This window comes from Macrobrachium nipponense, chromosome 18 (genome assembly GCF_015104395.2).
Source record: "Macrobrachium nipponense isolate FS-2020 chromosome 18, ASM1510439v2, whole genome shotgun sequence".
In the NCBI taxonomy this organism is placed as follows: domain Eukaryota; kingdom Metazoa; phylum Arthropoda; class Malacostraca; order Decapoda; family Palaemonidae; genus Macrobrachium; species Macrobrachium nipponense.
The window spans coordinates 56,221,430-56,237,640 of record NC_087211.1 but is presented as its reverse complement, the minus strand read 5'-3'; the positions used below and the strand labels follow the sequence as shown (position 1 = coordinate 56,237,640).

The 16,211-nt window shown below is 36.9% G+C and overlaps 1 protein-coding gene across 3 annotated transcripts in view; it reads left to right on the top strand.

Moving 5' to 3' along the window:
- Positions 1-3,863, top strand: part of LOC135197089 (protein nessun dorma-like) — a 165,794-nt gene extending 161,931 nt beyond the window's left edge. For all 3 annotated transcript variants that reach the window (XM_064224050.1, XM_064224048.1, XM_064224047.1), the window contains 3 exons: positions 284-456; positions 1,644-1,762; positions 2,227-3,863. In XM_064224050.1, coding sequence (XP_064080120.1) covers positions 284-456; positions 1,644-1,762; positions 2,227-2,410 — 476 coding nt within the window. In that variant the 3' untranslated portion in view covers positions 2,411-3,863. The remainder of the gene's footprint in view (positions 1-283; positions 457-1,643; positions 1,763-2,226) is intronic.
- The last annotated feature ends 12,348 nt before the right edge of the window (positions 3,864-16,211 follow it).

Here is a 16,211-nt window from a genome sequence, read left to right as displayed (position 1 = left end):
GCGTTGAGGAAAAAGTTTTATTTTAAAAATCCTCCTCACCAATAAACGAAGCCTTAAGATTTTCATTTCCTGAAATTTTTGCATAAACTCATGTTACACCCTGTATATTTAAGAGTCCTTTGAGAAAGAATTGTAATAAATATTGGGATGAATTATTTGATGAACTAGGTCCCTCTAGGAAAGTAAGAGATTTCTTGCATTGTTGTGATAAAATGTTTACAAGCAATTTAATCTTCATGAAAAATGTACCTTTTACAGCATAAATGTTATTCTTGTATTTCAGGTGGAGTGACGGGAATGATTGGACTTGGGAAGACACACACCAAAATAGAAAGTTCAACAGTAAGAGACAGCACCCAGAAAGGAGTTGACTTCCGAGAATCTGCTTTTGCTGATTTGTCTCAAACATGTTTTAATGGATGTGGCGTGGGAATTCAAGTTGAAGAAGACTCAAAGGTAAATATTTTTCTGGTGATAATTTTGGTTATTAACTTTATATCAGTTATTAACTTTGTATCAGAAGTATTTTAACAGGGCCACAATATTTTTCAGTACACCTTTCTGAGTATTTGCCCATTAATTACATGTAATAAAACAGGTTTATGGGTATTCACTTTACTTGAAGATTTCAGTATTCAGGTATTTGAAGACTGCAGTTTGTAATAGGAATTTATTCAGTTGTGTTTTATTACTATTTATTCCTTATTGAGGAAAAAACAGTATGGTATGACTATTATTCCCTTTTTGAAACAGTATATTGCATTCCTTGTATATTTTGGGTTTTTTTTTTTTCATTCTTCAATAATACAGAATCCCTACACTGTGTTCTTGACTCCTAATGGAATTACTGCTTACCTTGTGCTGCTTATTTTAGATAGCACTGAAGGTTTTTTGCAGTGTCTGCAGCCATTTTCATGCAAATGCTCTTGGATAACAGCTACTAGTGGAATTTTTTAAATTTTGGCCTGCTTTAATATCTTTCTTTAAAGAATAGACCCTTTGAACCAGCTCTGTAAAAGGAGGATATGCAAGTCAGTTGTTGACTTAACTACTACTCCTTAGTTGTATCATCATAGGAACAATCCTAGTTATGTAACTGTACAGTGTTTCTATTTTAAAATTATTTGCGCAGTTCCATAACTGTTTATTTGTTCCTCCAATGCTACCATCATTACCACGGTCCAGCTGAACTTGTTGCCACTGTGACCTCACCCAATAAGAAGGTGTGCCAGCAAAAGGTGATGTTTAACAAGTTGAATCAGTCAAATCAGCCTAATATCTAATGAAGCAGCATACTCAATAGTAGTCACTTTAGTGCATATGAAGAATGTTTCTTTTTCAATAAAGTGCTTGTGTTGCCCTCAGTTCTCAAACCTCCTCTCTTTATTTAGGGAAGAATGTCTCACATCCTTTCAAGTTAAGCCTGGCTCTTTTCTCTATTTATTCTCCTATTTCATTCATTCCTGGCAAGGAAATGGTACCGAGACACCTGTCCGGTTAGCTTTTGTATATAGACTGTATCAAAATTAACTTGCTTTTTTTAAACAAGGGTAAGAGGAGTGTAAATGATTTATATTTTGCAAATTGGCAACAATTTCTGTGCTATTTGTCACAACTATACATGCTATACATTTTCTTTTTAGATTTCTGTAAGTCACTGCAAAATTGAAAACAGTGCCGAATATGGCATATTGGTAATGTGGCCAGAGGGTTCAGATATATCATCGTTCAAAGATATTCCTAAAGAGGCACTAATGGAAAGGTAAGTTACTCCATCATGTTGAGGTTACAGGAAATAAAATTGTCCCAAACTAAATATAGTTACGTATCATCATTATTAAAATAAGGTATTTTCAAGTGTGGTATACTTTTCAATTCAAACCAGTTTAGATTGTGATTAGGATAGGTTAAATTTGTGAGGATTGGTTTGTCATTGTAGTTTCTGGTTAGGATTTCTAAGGTCGTAAGTTCAGTGCACTTGAACAAAAATAATACAGAGTGCCACAACTTTATTTAATTTTTTTTAGTTTGTGTATTTTACAGTACAGTACTCTAGACAAGAATACAATTTCTGGAGTATTTTTACTTGTTTGTTTAGAGGCTCCATAAATAAAGACAGTGTTTTGTCAGTATATTGTTTATGATTGGATGTAGAGTTATAAGTTTTCATTAAACTTTGTCATGTTGAGGAGAGAGTTTCTTTTATTTATTCAATTTTTTTTTTAGTTTACTCACAGAGTACAGTGGGAATATCCTTTCCAACAACAAAGAAGATGCAGGTGTGATGGTTGCCACAAGGCCCCCTGTAGAAGACCAGCTTTCAAGAAGCTTTGAGGAAGATTTTGTCCCTCACAATTCTACAGGTTCCCTAGATTCAGGCTTTGAATATATTGATGGTGAAAGCAAATGAATTAGGAGGTACTGGTCAGAAAATCTGATGCCAGAAGTTTTTATTAGGTGTTGTAATATTGGTTCATGTTTGATATTTCATTTTGATAATAAAGAAAACGTGAGTAAATGCTTCAACATAGTGATAACTATTAAGAATTGGTGCTTAAAACATTTCAAGTTTTATCTTCAGAAATTTCTTTGGAATGCTTAGGTTGTTTTCATTTTTCTTAAACTGAGAAACAATTTGACATTTGTCTTAAGAAAATATTTTGGTTTTGCAAATGCAAAATACCACAAATCTTTTTAAATAATTGTAAACAAGCTGGATTATTTAATAGCTTTAAAGTATTGTTGTATTACACATTTTTTATATCATCATACAGCTTGGCATTATGTTTCAAGAGTCCAGAAGACAAAATTTATTAATATCCAAGATCATATTGATTTGAAGAACCCCATGAATTCTTGGGTTATAATCCTGTAACCAAATCACTATCCACCTGGAATCAGTCTGCCAAATGAAGCTATACTTTCTCTTTGGGTACAACCCTGCACACAAATCAGAGGTGTTTGTTAATGCAATGTGATATTAGTTATCTACTTCTATCCATAAACAATCATCTGGTTCATGCATCTGTGTCTTTCTGTACTTTAGCGATAGTTGAGAGTGTTAGGAGAACTAGAGCCCTAGTGCAGATAGTTCTATATTTCTAATGTTGTAAAACAAAAAACACAATCGCTTAAGTTTAGAAACCCTATCCGAAACTTCTCGCATTAGGTATTTTTTTCTTCTATCACTCATAACTTTGTTGAATAAGTAGATGATGTGAAAATGCCTTGACCTTTTCCATTATTGTATAATCAAAATTCTGTGATACATATATTGAATTTATTAATATACATTAATACATTACATATATCTTAACTAATAATTCTATCAAAACACTGGCATAATGCTTTGTCAGTTCATTTTCTTCTGGAAGATTTACTGTGCCTTGGAGGTTTTAGATGTGATAACATCATGGAGCGTAATTTTCCTTTAGTTGAGCACAGAATGCTTCATATTTATAATCTATGATGTAAAGAAGCAATAATATAAGAAGTATAAATGTTTTCATGTATACATACTTTGAATATGGTGGTGATAAAAATTTACTAGGCATGTACAATGGTTAAGATATCACACATTTTATTACATAATACCTATATTTCTCTCTTTCCTCTTCTCTCCTATATGTATGCATTGTATACAAGGGTGCATATGAAATGCATTTCCAAGAATGATTTTGTTAAATTTTTCTATACTGTTTTAATTGAAAACTAATATTTATTTTCTAGGAAATCCAAATATAATGAAGCTTTAGAATGATAGGGATATGACATTACCAAAAGATATTGCATACAGTATTCAGTATAGCCAGTACTAAAATATCTTTGTAAATAAGGATTATATAAATAAAAAAAAAACAATTTCCCTTGTTTAATGTTCCTGTTTCACTTACTTAGATTGACTTGACTAGAGTTTTAAAAGTATAACATGTACCATGATGCACTGTACATGAAAGACCTTGACATTGTCACTTTAACCAGATGTTAAATTTAAAAATGGTTGTATTGTAATAAGATCTAATATCAGTAGAAGGATCCATGGTTGTATTGTAATAAGATCTAATATCAGTAGAAGGATCCACAGTAATATTCTTGTGTATCATGATGAAATATATTTGCATAAATATTTACAATGTGTAGAACTTTCACCCATCCTTCTGTGGTCTTGTTCACAGAAGATGGACAAAAGCTCTAAGCATTGTAAATATTTCTACGAATATATTTCGTCTTGATAAACAAGAATATTACTGTGGATCCTTCTACTGATTAATTAGAAACACGATACAGTGTTTTTATATTGCAAGATCTAATATATTTATTAAGAACGAACTGAAAACCAGCCCTTTAAGAGTTGAGGATGCTTACTCAGCAATTTAGTTAAATTATTTAATAATGTTAACATTAGACATTATAAATTTACCTTAGTTACCTAGCACTAAATAGTGAATGGGAATCTTATTTCATTCTTCTTAGCACTGTAACCTTAGAATTATTTATAGTAAAAGACTGCAGATTATTTATAGCTTTGTAAACAGCAAGGCAGTGTTTTCCAGCTTTCTGCCAACATGTACTCTTGCTGGCGAACCTTATGTACTCTTAAGAAAGAGAAAGTAATGAATAGTGGATGTCTGAAGACTTTACAGTACAGCAAATCCCCAGCAGTCTGAGTGCATTGTTTTTCTTTCATGAAAATGAATTATGGGTTTCATTCTTTCGTCGGCCCTTGATGTTAGCTCTGCGCATGGAATTGCAGCATTCCAGGTGCGTAGTGAAATCTTTTTGTAGTGTTTGAGAATTGCATTAACAGTATTCAGAAAACTTTTGTTATCAGCTCTGAATTGCTTTTAATTTGGCCTTTGGGAAAAATAATTTTGGTTCCACATAAATTATATCGTGATACCCTAAGGTTCTGCTCATATTTGTTTATGGCTTTGAAAATTGCTCATTTGGATTTGATATCATCCCTCGGATAAGAACTGAGCAGTAGTCTAGCAGAATATTATTGATGTTGCTCAGGTTAATTGCAGAAATAAAATATATTAGTAACATACCATGATTCACTATTTGCCGATAATTTGACTATATATTTCTATGAATAATGGAGGTTTTGTGGGCATCTCTGCTCTGTCCCATAGTTGGAATGCCATATATTGCAGCCTCTTGTACTTAAGAATATCTGTTCACAAACTACCAGATTATACCAATGCAATGGGGACAAATTTAGCTTAGAATTCAACATGGTCATAATACAGTTTTGATATTTTGACCTCTGTAGGCAGATAGTACCATCAGTGTACCTTTTTTGGTGTATTGTATTACCTTAGCTGCAACCCCCTTTCATTCCTTTTACTGTACTTTTGTTCATATTCTCTGTCTTCCATCTTGCTTTCCACCCTCTCCCAACAGTTGATTCATAGTATAATGACAAGGTTTTCCTCCTGTCACCTTTCAAACCTTTTAGCTGTCATTTTCTATTTCAGTGCAGAATGACCTCATATGTCCCAGTGCTTGGCCTTTGGCAAAAATTCTATATTCCATTACATTCTGCTCCTTAACAAACTATACAAATTTAGCTTGGTTTCAAAATTGCATTTTTTTTTTTTTTTTTTTTTTTTTTTTTTTGTCTAGTATTAAAAACCACTTTGGGATGAAAACAGAAAGCCTTTCCAAGTACCATAATATACCACTATCAATGCAAAATACATTATAAGGAGTTCTGCACAAATTGTTTACCAAAAGTTAACCCAAAACCAGACGGGCAATTTAAGTTCCTGAAGCAATAATCATAATAAAGAGCAAATGTAGTTTCAATGAAAACAGTATGAAATAACCTTAACAAGATGAAAAAGTTATATTGGCAACACGTTAAAGTTTTAATTATTATAAGCACCCTCACGCTGCTGACCTATTTCCAAAGAAAATGGTCCAAGCTCAAGTTACAATATTTTTTTTTCATTGAAGGGCAGTCCAAACAGTTCAGGATCTGGCGTATATATTTACATTCCTCTAGGAGCAAGAGCCCGTGCCAGCACAAGGCTGGCTTAATCTTCAACAACAACAACAGAAGCCCCAGCAAATCTGCAGCCTGTCTGAAATGTATCCAGAAAGGGTTAAGAGAGTAAAAGCAAAAAACGCTGATGTAATACATCATTACTTGACAAATCATCCCGCATTTCCCGATCATTGTTTATGGTAAGTTCTTAACTTAAATTCAATTCTCATTTGGTCCACCAGGCATACATCAGTCATTTTGTCAGTTACAGTTAAGGTTTCTTAACTTTTTATTACTATTATAAATGGTTTTGAACAGAATAAGTTTTCAAGTAACTTCTTAGCACCTCAGTGGCGTGGTTGGTATGGCGTTGGCGTCCCACCTCGGTGGTTGCGAGTTCGATTCTCGTCTCTTCCATTGAGGAGTGAGAGATGTGTATTTCTGGTGATAGAAGTTCACTTTGGACGACGTGGTTCGGAAGTCACGTAAAGCCGTTGGTCCCGTTGCTGAATAACCACTGGTTCCATGCAACGTAAAAACACCATACAAACAAAGCAAAACAAAATAAATAACTTCTTCATAATGAAAAATGGATATACTTCTTATATACTGAAGAAAATTAGTATATAGTTTTTGTAATTGAAGAAACTGCTTCAGGCACTGCATATTTGGGAAAATAGATGCAGTACCTATGAATCCTGCCTGTTTTGGCTGTAAGTGTCCTCCAGATTAGAATGATCCCGTTGCTGAATAACCACTGGTGGTTCCATGCAACGTAAAAACCATACAAACAAACACAGATCAGAATGACTATTACATATATCAAAGCATGACATAATCGTTAAACTGGTAGCTTTGTAATGTGTATTAAAATGAAAATATTCTATTAAAAAGGCAGTTAGTATTAAGGTAGTATTTACTTACTAACAGACTATCTAACTGGACTAAAAAAAATGCATGAAGACAGGTTAGAACAAAATTTGGGAATACGGAGGCTTAGAAAGATTTTCATTCCTTTACAAATTAGACAAGCAAATTGGGGAACAAATAAGATAACAATACTGATTTTTTGTCAATGAATTGCTTCCTGGTGCGCTCTCTCGTCTTTACGTGTGATCTTATAGAAGACGACCCAACAGTAGGCAATCCGTGACATATTTGCTGGGAGGAACAACGTACACATTCCTTTGTAAACTAGTTTCTGTTCATACCAAATCTACATAATGATGACAAAAATACAGTGAGTAGGTAAAGAAAGTTTTCATTACTACGAGTTTCATATTGTCAAGATTAGGATGAGTTCAGTGTTTCGGTTAAGGCTTCCCCTTTCCAATTACTAAAATGTAAATTACTCGCCTTGTGTGTTGACGGAATCATAGTCTGTACAGCAAGAAATTATTTGCATAAAAATGTGTTCATTATGTACATAATCTAATTTTTCCTTTTTAACGATCTTAGATCCTTGTGCATCGGTTACATTTTTAACATTTATAGTTTTCACAATTTAAACGGTACAAATTACCGAAATTTAAGGTGAAACCGTTCATAACCTACCCCACCAACATGTAGTACCTATGCTATGCTAATGTAACAATATAAGTTCAAGTTACTACACGCTGGCTGATCTTCCGAGATACATTGTCGTAAATGAACGCAAGAACTTCATATACTGAAAGTTTCAAGCATTGTAGCAAATGGATGACTTCAGTTATTAAGACGTACGGTTACAAAGGGAACCTTAACTTTTGGAGCCGAACGCACCTCTTCGTGTATTGCCAGAAATAGACAGTTCCCGAGTATATGTCTCCATTTGTATCAAAATCTGGCGATTCTTTATATCATATGCAGTAGTAACTTATAAAGTACATATGCTACAAAGTTTCCGTGTTGCAGCAATAGTAGAGATATTTTAGTTTCAAAATCAAACACTATAGTTTTAGCCTGGTGGGAGAACCAGAATTACCAATTGAATATATAATAATAAAAATAGATTAATGACGTAAGCTACAACTGATTAGAAGTCAATTTGATGTAAAATAACGCAATTTTACTTCATTCATTTACAATTGAAGTTGAAGACTAAGGTTGGCTACACTGACTGTCTTGAACACCCAGCTATCAATTGCCTGGCGAGTTAGAGGCTTCCATTAACCCTATTTACACCTTACTATGCTAAGCATCCGATATTTTGCTTTGCTTGACCGGGTACTGGAAACGTTAAATGGTTAGAGAAAGAAGCACCGCAGGTATGAACTTTCAGAATCAGAATTCTTTTTTTTTCCATGCGTCACATAATTGTCTATCTTCCTCCTGTCCGTCTTCTTTATGTGGTCAATAAATCCTTATGAATAATTATACCTTCACCGGGTTGGTCGTTTCCTCCAGTAGTAGGTGGTGGCGAAGTTGATCGGGGGTTGCACTGTTGTGGGCTGCCAGTGGGAGTTGTTGCATCTCCTGCTACTTCTTATTCTCCTCCTTCATGGTCATGACCCGTTTTCACCTTCCTAATAAATGAGTTTGGGGCTCCAACACCATAATAGTAATGGTGTCTGACTTGAGTGGCTACTTTGTCGGCTGACAGTTAACTATTAGAGTTATTTCCCATATCTGAAAGGGAGGAATAATGACTGTTTTATATATTCCGCTTCTTTCAACGGGTACATTATTTTATAAGAATATCTATTCCGTATACAGATGAATCTTAATGCTGTTTTTAATATTTACTATATGTTCAAGTAAATGGAAAGTGTTTTATATGCTACTTACTGAATAGTGACGGAGGGAAATGACGTTCTGGTCAAGAGAAATACTTGTAGGGACGGAGGGTCGGCGTGCTGCACTTACTCTTATACACTTTGGGTAAGGAATAACGTCAATTTCCCTTGTTGGCTGTATTTATGGTGTTCAGTCGGAAAAGCAATAATCAGGTGTGACATACGGTATTTCGTTAAAGTATTGTATTCCAAAGATGCAGATCACACCGATCTGTGTGGATGACCTTTGGCAAGAGGGAATGATAAGACTTGTTTATTCGTGTGAGTGTGAATCATTGCTGGGAGTGCGAGAGACTTGATGCTTCGTCACAACTGGTTTGTAATCGGTGATTGTGATAGAGGGAGCTTGGGTTGCGGGGCTTTCGTAGCTCATTATCCATTGAAGAATTGTCACATCAAGACGTGAACTCTCGCCATGGCTTCATCAACCTCCTCGTGCAAGTAGTCATGTGTTTTGTTGAAGTATTGTTTTTGAAAAAGCGAATGCGTATATTATCGCGTTCGTGTTTGTACAGTTTTTTTTTCTAATGTATGTATTTGTATGGAATATTAATTCATTCCCCTGTATTTAGCATTGGTTACAAATATATAATAACAATTCCGTCTGTCACTTGATTTTTCATTTAACCTCTTTCAAACTCGGTATTAATAAATAAACAAAATTGAAATTCCGTCTGTCATTTGATTTTTCATTTAACCTCTTTCAAACTCGGTATTAATAAATAAACAAAATTGAAATGTGTGCCTTTGTCCTTGTGTAGGTATAGTTCGGCATGGAGATTTAGACTAAAATTCTATGATAAATAAAATTTCACGTGACGGTGAAGTCAGCTTGGCAAATATGGCGATAAGGTCTCGTTTCATCGTGTGTGTGTGCATGATTCATCATCAGATAACATTGTCCCTGTCGGTTATTGGGGGAGATATCAAATTGATAAATATATGTCTCACATGAGGTTGAAGTCAGTCGCCAAATATCCTTTTATCATGATAATCCGAATATCTAAGCAGCTGTGTATATATATAAAACAAAATGTAACGGCTGAGAGAGAGAGAGGGAGGGAGAGAGAGAGAGAGAGAGTCGATAGAGGCTATAAACGCGATGTGCATATATAAATTTAGAGATTTTATAGGAGGAGGAAGAGGTAAACGTCCCGGTTACGTTGAAAACAATTAAAGGGGACATGAATCGCAAAAAAGCAGTGAACTGAGTCTATTTGGGGTCGGGGTGGAGTGGTTTTATTCCCGTAGAGTTGTGTGATGTCACGGGGGCATAAGGGTGGTGTCGATTTGGGGTTGGGGGGGTGAAATGATGGGTTTCCCGTAGAGTTATGTGACGTCACGGGGGGAGGGGGGTAGGAAAATGGAGTCAATTTGGGTTGGGGGGTTGAAATGGTGGTTTTATTTCTGCAGAGTTATGTGACATCACGGGGGGTAGGAAAGGTGGAGTCCATTTTGGGGTGGGGGGTTGAAATGGTAGTTTTATTCCCGAAGAGTTATGTGACGTCACAGGAGGTAGAAAAGTGGAGTCCATTTGGGGTGGTGGGTTGAAATGGCAGTTTTATTCCTGTAGAGTTACGTGACGTCGCGTGGGGTAGGAAAGGTGGAGTCAATTTGGGGTCGGGGGTTGAAAGGATAGTTTTATTCCCAAAGAGTTACGTGACGTCACAGGAGGTAGAAAAGTGGAGTCAATTTGGGGTAGGGGTTTGAAATGGTGGTTTTATTCCTGAAGAGTTACGTGACGTCACGGGGGTTAGGAAAGGTGGAGTTAATTTGGGGTCAGTGGTGGGGGGTTGAAATGGTGATTTTATTCCCATAGAGTCATGTGACGTCACATGAGTAGAAAAGTGGAGTCAATTTGGGGTCGTGGGGGGGGTTGAAATGTTGGTTTTATTCCTGTAGAGTTACAGGTGGCCACGCCCCCACCCCTTTTGGACCTCATGGACGTACATGAGGTCATCAATAATGTGGAGTCGATTTGGGGTCAAAGGTGGCCACACCCCCTTTTACACTTCATCTACGTATATCAGCTTATAAGACAAGTGGAGTCTATTTGGGGTCGGGGGTGCCACGCCCCCTAATATGAGCTCATGTACGTACATGAGCTTGTAAGACAAATGGAGTCAATTTGGGGTCAGGGGTGGCCACGCCCCCCAGAATAGTGGAGTCTATATGGGGTCAGGGGTGGCCACGTCCCCCAGACTAGTGGAGTCTATATGGGGTCAGGGGTGGCCACGCCCCCCAGACTAGTGGAGACTATATGGGGTCAGGGTGGCCACGCCCCTTTCGGGGGTTTGCCCCGCCCCTTTTTAGGCCTCACATACGTACATGAGCTTATCAGGAGGGGGATGGGGGATAGCCACGCCCCTTGGGGGCTGGGGGGCGGGGTTAGAAAAGTGGAGTCTATATGGGGTCTTTTCCTCTACTGTTATTGACGCATACCACTTTCAATTAAAAATCCAGAGAGAAGGCGAAGAGGAGCAATGACAGCATTGACCACATTATTGCTTAAGGGTAGTTAAACAAAAATTTTCCGAAACTGGAAAAGTTTCATGGCAGACACAAAGAACAAAGAGCAATTAATACATTTCTTATTCAGAGAATGGAAGCAAGATAGATATACAATAAAGTTAAAAAAAAAGTTATTTACTTTGTGAGTGGTCAAAACTACACCGTTATCACAAGTACTGGTGGATCTCGTACATACACATATGAGGTTGAGGCCCTGAAATAATCCCAAGAGAAGGCTGACACTAGAATTATTTTGCATCTTCATCATATGGCTTCTCAAATATCCGAAGATTTCTCCATTATTATCAGATCACCAGATACAGATGTGTTCATCTTGTTGCTGAAATTTGCACAAACCATAAAACAAACTATATTGTTCGATACAGGAGTAAGAGATGAAAGACGCCTCATAGAATTACAAAAAGTTATAGATGTAATTAGTCAGGAGATACATGAAGTCTTGCCTTCCTTTCATGCTTTTTCTGGATGTGATAGTGTGAGCCGATTTGTTCGGAAGGGCAAGTTACTGCCATGGAAATTATTACAGAGAAACGTTGAGTTTATCTTTTGGATCTAGTCTTTCTGTGGATGAAGGTACTTATATCCAGCTAGAAAAGTTGGCATGTTTGCTCTACAATCAGTCATCAATTCAGTCATGTATTGACAAACTATGTTATAATAATTTTCTTCATAAATACAGCCCCAGATCAGCTATGCTTGCAGATTATGATGGGTTAGATATGAGTTTGCTACCTCCATGCCGCTGTCACTTAGAGAACACTTATAAGGAGGGCAAACTATCTAGTATTCATATGGAATAGAGCTGGTCAAGCTAAACCAGATAGTATACCTTCTCCAGACGGGCATGAGTTGTTTGTTTGTTTACATGGCGTTTTTACGTTGCATGGAACCAGTGGTTCTTCAGCAACGGGACCAACAGCTTTACGTGACTTTCGAACCACGTCGAGAGTGAACTTCTATCACCAGAAATACACATCTCTCACCCCTCAGTGGAACGTCCGAGAATCGAACTCGCGGCTAACGATTTGCACGCCAACACCATACTAACCACACCACTGAGGCGCTGGGGGTGACATGGGTTGGGTGGTGTATCATTGAAGGACGCTTAGACTTTGTATGGTGTAGTGGATCACTGATGCCGCAAGAACTGATTGATGTTGAATCTAGGGGATCATGTAGAGGAGGGGGAGATGGAGGAAATTAATATCACTGATCTGATTACGAATATGATGATTGAATATACAGTATTAATTGTAGGTCCTTACTTAATCATTCTCGGTAACTATTATGGTAAAAATTATTTCAATAAATATAAAGCAATCATCTGTGTATATTTACTTATCTTTGATGTATTTTTTTAGCTTATGAAAGCAGCTTATTTTTATTTAGGCGATTTTCTGCTATATGGGATTCCGCACTAAAATTAACGCTGTGCATTAAAGATAATACTGATTTTCGTATGTAATCAACAACTCCGTTATTTTCAGGTTAGTGTGTATTCAAGGGCTATAAAACCAAACTTTACTAAATCAAATGTCTTAATAAACATATTTATTTCCTTTGGCATTTAATTCATTAATCATTTTAGCAGTCAATTTAGCAGTCAAATGCACTTTTATTTCTTAAGCATTAATTTTGGACTGAAGATGAGCCCAGGGAAGGGTTCGAAAGCTTTCTGTAAAGTCTTCAAAATTATACACGGACTTTTTACACTTTGTATTATTGTGGACCCTTTAGAACATTAAGCATTAATATTACCAAAAGGAACACTTTAATTTATTGTACCTATAGTAGGTACCACGAAATTTCTTAAAAACCAAAGATTTATCAATTTAATTTCTTTTCTTGTTTTCCTTTGATTCTTTGCCTCAAAATCCCATGATTTAATCTAATTTGTCTTTTGATGAGAAATTACATCAAATTGCATAACCTATTCCTTGCCCAGTTAGTTAAGCTAACACTTTTTTAAATAGATTTTTTAAAATGATTTTCAAATCTTGGATGTAGCCGCCAAAATCTTGACATCTCGGAATACAGAAAATCATACTCTGGATCAACTGACTCGAAAGAAATAAAAAAAGTAGTCTGCAAAGATACATTTATGGGTGGGGGTGGGGGGGGGGGGGTGGGGGGGGGGGGAGGCAACTGGTCCATGGTCCACATGGCAGATGGCTGTACCCAAGAATAAAACGCCCAAGCGGTGAAGATAATTTTTCTCATGGTATATATTTGCTTTCCTTTTGGGCTAAATATAACATATTATATATGATAGCCTAGCATCTAAAAAAACTGCTCTTTATGGATATTCCAATTCTAACGCTATCTCTTCACTGAAGGAAAGGAGAGCAAACTATAATAATATACATTTTTCATGAGTCAAAAATTTATATTTAAACCTAATTAACATATTGATTCCTATTTTTTTCGATTAAATAAACCATTTCATTCGATTCAGCGTACTTTGTAAACCACAGTTCCTTACCATTTTATATTGAATTTTTATTGTGAGTGACAAAAAACAAAAATTATTTTCTCCAATTTTTGTCCTGAATATTTTTCAATTTTTGGCTGTAGCGGCCAAAATCAACAAAATCTGAATCTACGGACTCTAAAGTATAGAAAAAATATGGTCTGCAAAAACCCTGGGGGTGGGGGAGGGTTTCGGCTGTAGGCCCATGATCTAAAAACTCCCTCCCTTGTAGTACTCACCAGATACGACTGATCTCAGGCGAGAAACTGGGCTGTCCGCTGGATAATGTCGTCGAAAGACAAATAACCGCTGAATGTCATCAATTCACCAGAACAAACAAACACCGTAACCATACCACAACTCCAATACAACACAATAATCACTACATATACAAACATCAACAACTCGAGAACAACACAATAAATCATAAAACAACTCAAAACAACTCACTCCACATACAATCACCAATAACATCAAAGACAACTCGACAAATTAATACACAAACAACCATCAACGCTTTCTCCAACAAACAACTAACAAACATAAAAAAACAAAATCAGATAAAACACTCTTTAGCTCGACAGCAACCAGACACATGCGCAACAACTATACATGAACGCCTCAGTGGCGTGATCGGTATGGTCTTGGCCTGCCTCAGAGGTGGCCGCGAGTTCGATTCTCGGACATTCCATTGAGGGGGTGAGATATGTATATTTCTGGTGATGAAAGTTTACTTTCGACGTGGTTCGGAAGTCACGTAAAGCCGTTGGTCCCGTTGCTGAATAACCACTGGCTCCATGCAACGTAAAAACACCATACAAAAAAAAAAAAAACTATACAATATCAAAATCAATCATATCACACAACAACTGACCATCAATAGACTCGGCCATATCTCCAAGACCACTTCCTTCTATGACTAATCATAACAGACTACTGGCTGACTCGGCAACCGAGCCAGCAGACACCCCAGACGCTTGCTAACAAGCAATTCACTCATTAACCATCCACCCACCAATTACGCTCTCTCTCTTTCGGAAAACCACTATAAGATATTAACAGCGATACTAGACATGAGACACGACATATCAAACATACACAACCATTCAAACTATTCCAATCGCTCCCGACACTTACAACCATGCTCTCACTCTCTCTCACAAGCAACCCTCGAGAACGTTGTCAAATGCAATAACCTGATATCTCCTCCATCTATGATGCTGTAACAAAAATTTTTTAGATGCAAATCTAGCAAGGAACTGTAAAACTTCTTGGTGTGGAATCTTAAGTCAACTGTGTTAATTCTCTGGTTTTGTTTATATTTAGTTCCTTGTTCTGACACCTTCAATATGGCCAGTTCCCTCTAAGCATGTCCAAAGCTGGCTCCTTCATTTATAAGACTGGCAGGATAATCCAGCCTTTGAGAAGTGCTACATCTTGTCACATGGCAACAGCGCCTAGAAAAGTAGCCCTGCGGCAGCTACTAATATTTCATCTACTCTGTTGGGAGTCATTCCTACTGCATCACCTCTCCCCAAAGGTCCTAAAAATCTAATGAAAACTATTTCCACATATTTCTAGTGGACCTCTGAAGACATAATGATAGTTTTGGTTAATTCACAAGCCTCTTCTTCACTAACTGGGACACATTGGGTATAATCAATAATTAATCATCAGTTACCCTTTTGTACAGGGGTCAACCAGTCCCAAGAATGTGGCCACGCTGGGGTAATCAGGATCCATTATTGTTTGTTTGTATGGTGTTTTTACGTTGCATGGAACCAGTGGTTATTCAGCAACGGGACCAACGGCTTTACGTGACTTCCGAACCACGTCGAGAGTGAACTTCTATCACCAGAAAAACACATCTCTCACTCCTCAATGGAATGGCCGAGACTCGAACCCGCGACCACCGAGGGAGAACGCTAATACCATACCAACTACGCCGCCGAGGCGCCGTGTGAGGTACACTGATTGCACTAACCAAACCCACCACACACACACAGGGATAACCAGTAAATGATTATTGCACATTTCTGTGGAGACATAATTCCAATAATCTTAAATACCAGCCATATTGCAGATACGTCTGCTACGAAAAATCAAGGCATTATTGGGTGAAGAAATGTTTAATGAGGCAAGATTGCAGCTTTATTATTATTTAGTAGTTCAACCAGACTACTGAACAAATTTAAGCTCCCACAGGGATGGCCCAACAGATTTGTCTGTTAATGGTTAGGTTTAGATCTGACTTACAGTACCGAATTACGGATCTTGGCAAATTTCATAACTGGGTTAGTTGAAAATTTAACTATTTTTCAAAACTGACATTGCCAATGGATATTTTTTGGACATCTGCACAATTAGTTTAACTGTTAATGTTACCCTTGTCTGTACATACGACAGGGATTGGACTGGAGGGCTTCCATCAAATATCCAAGGG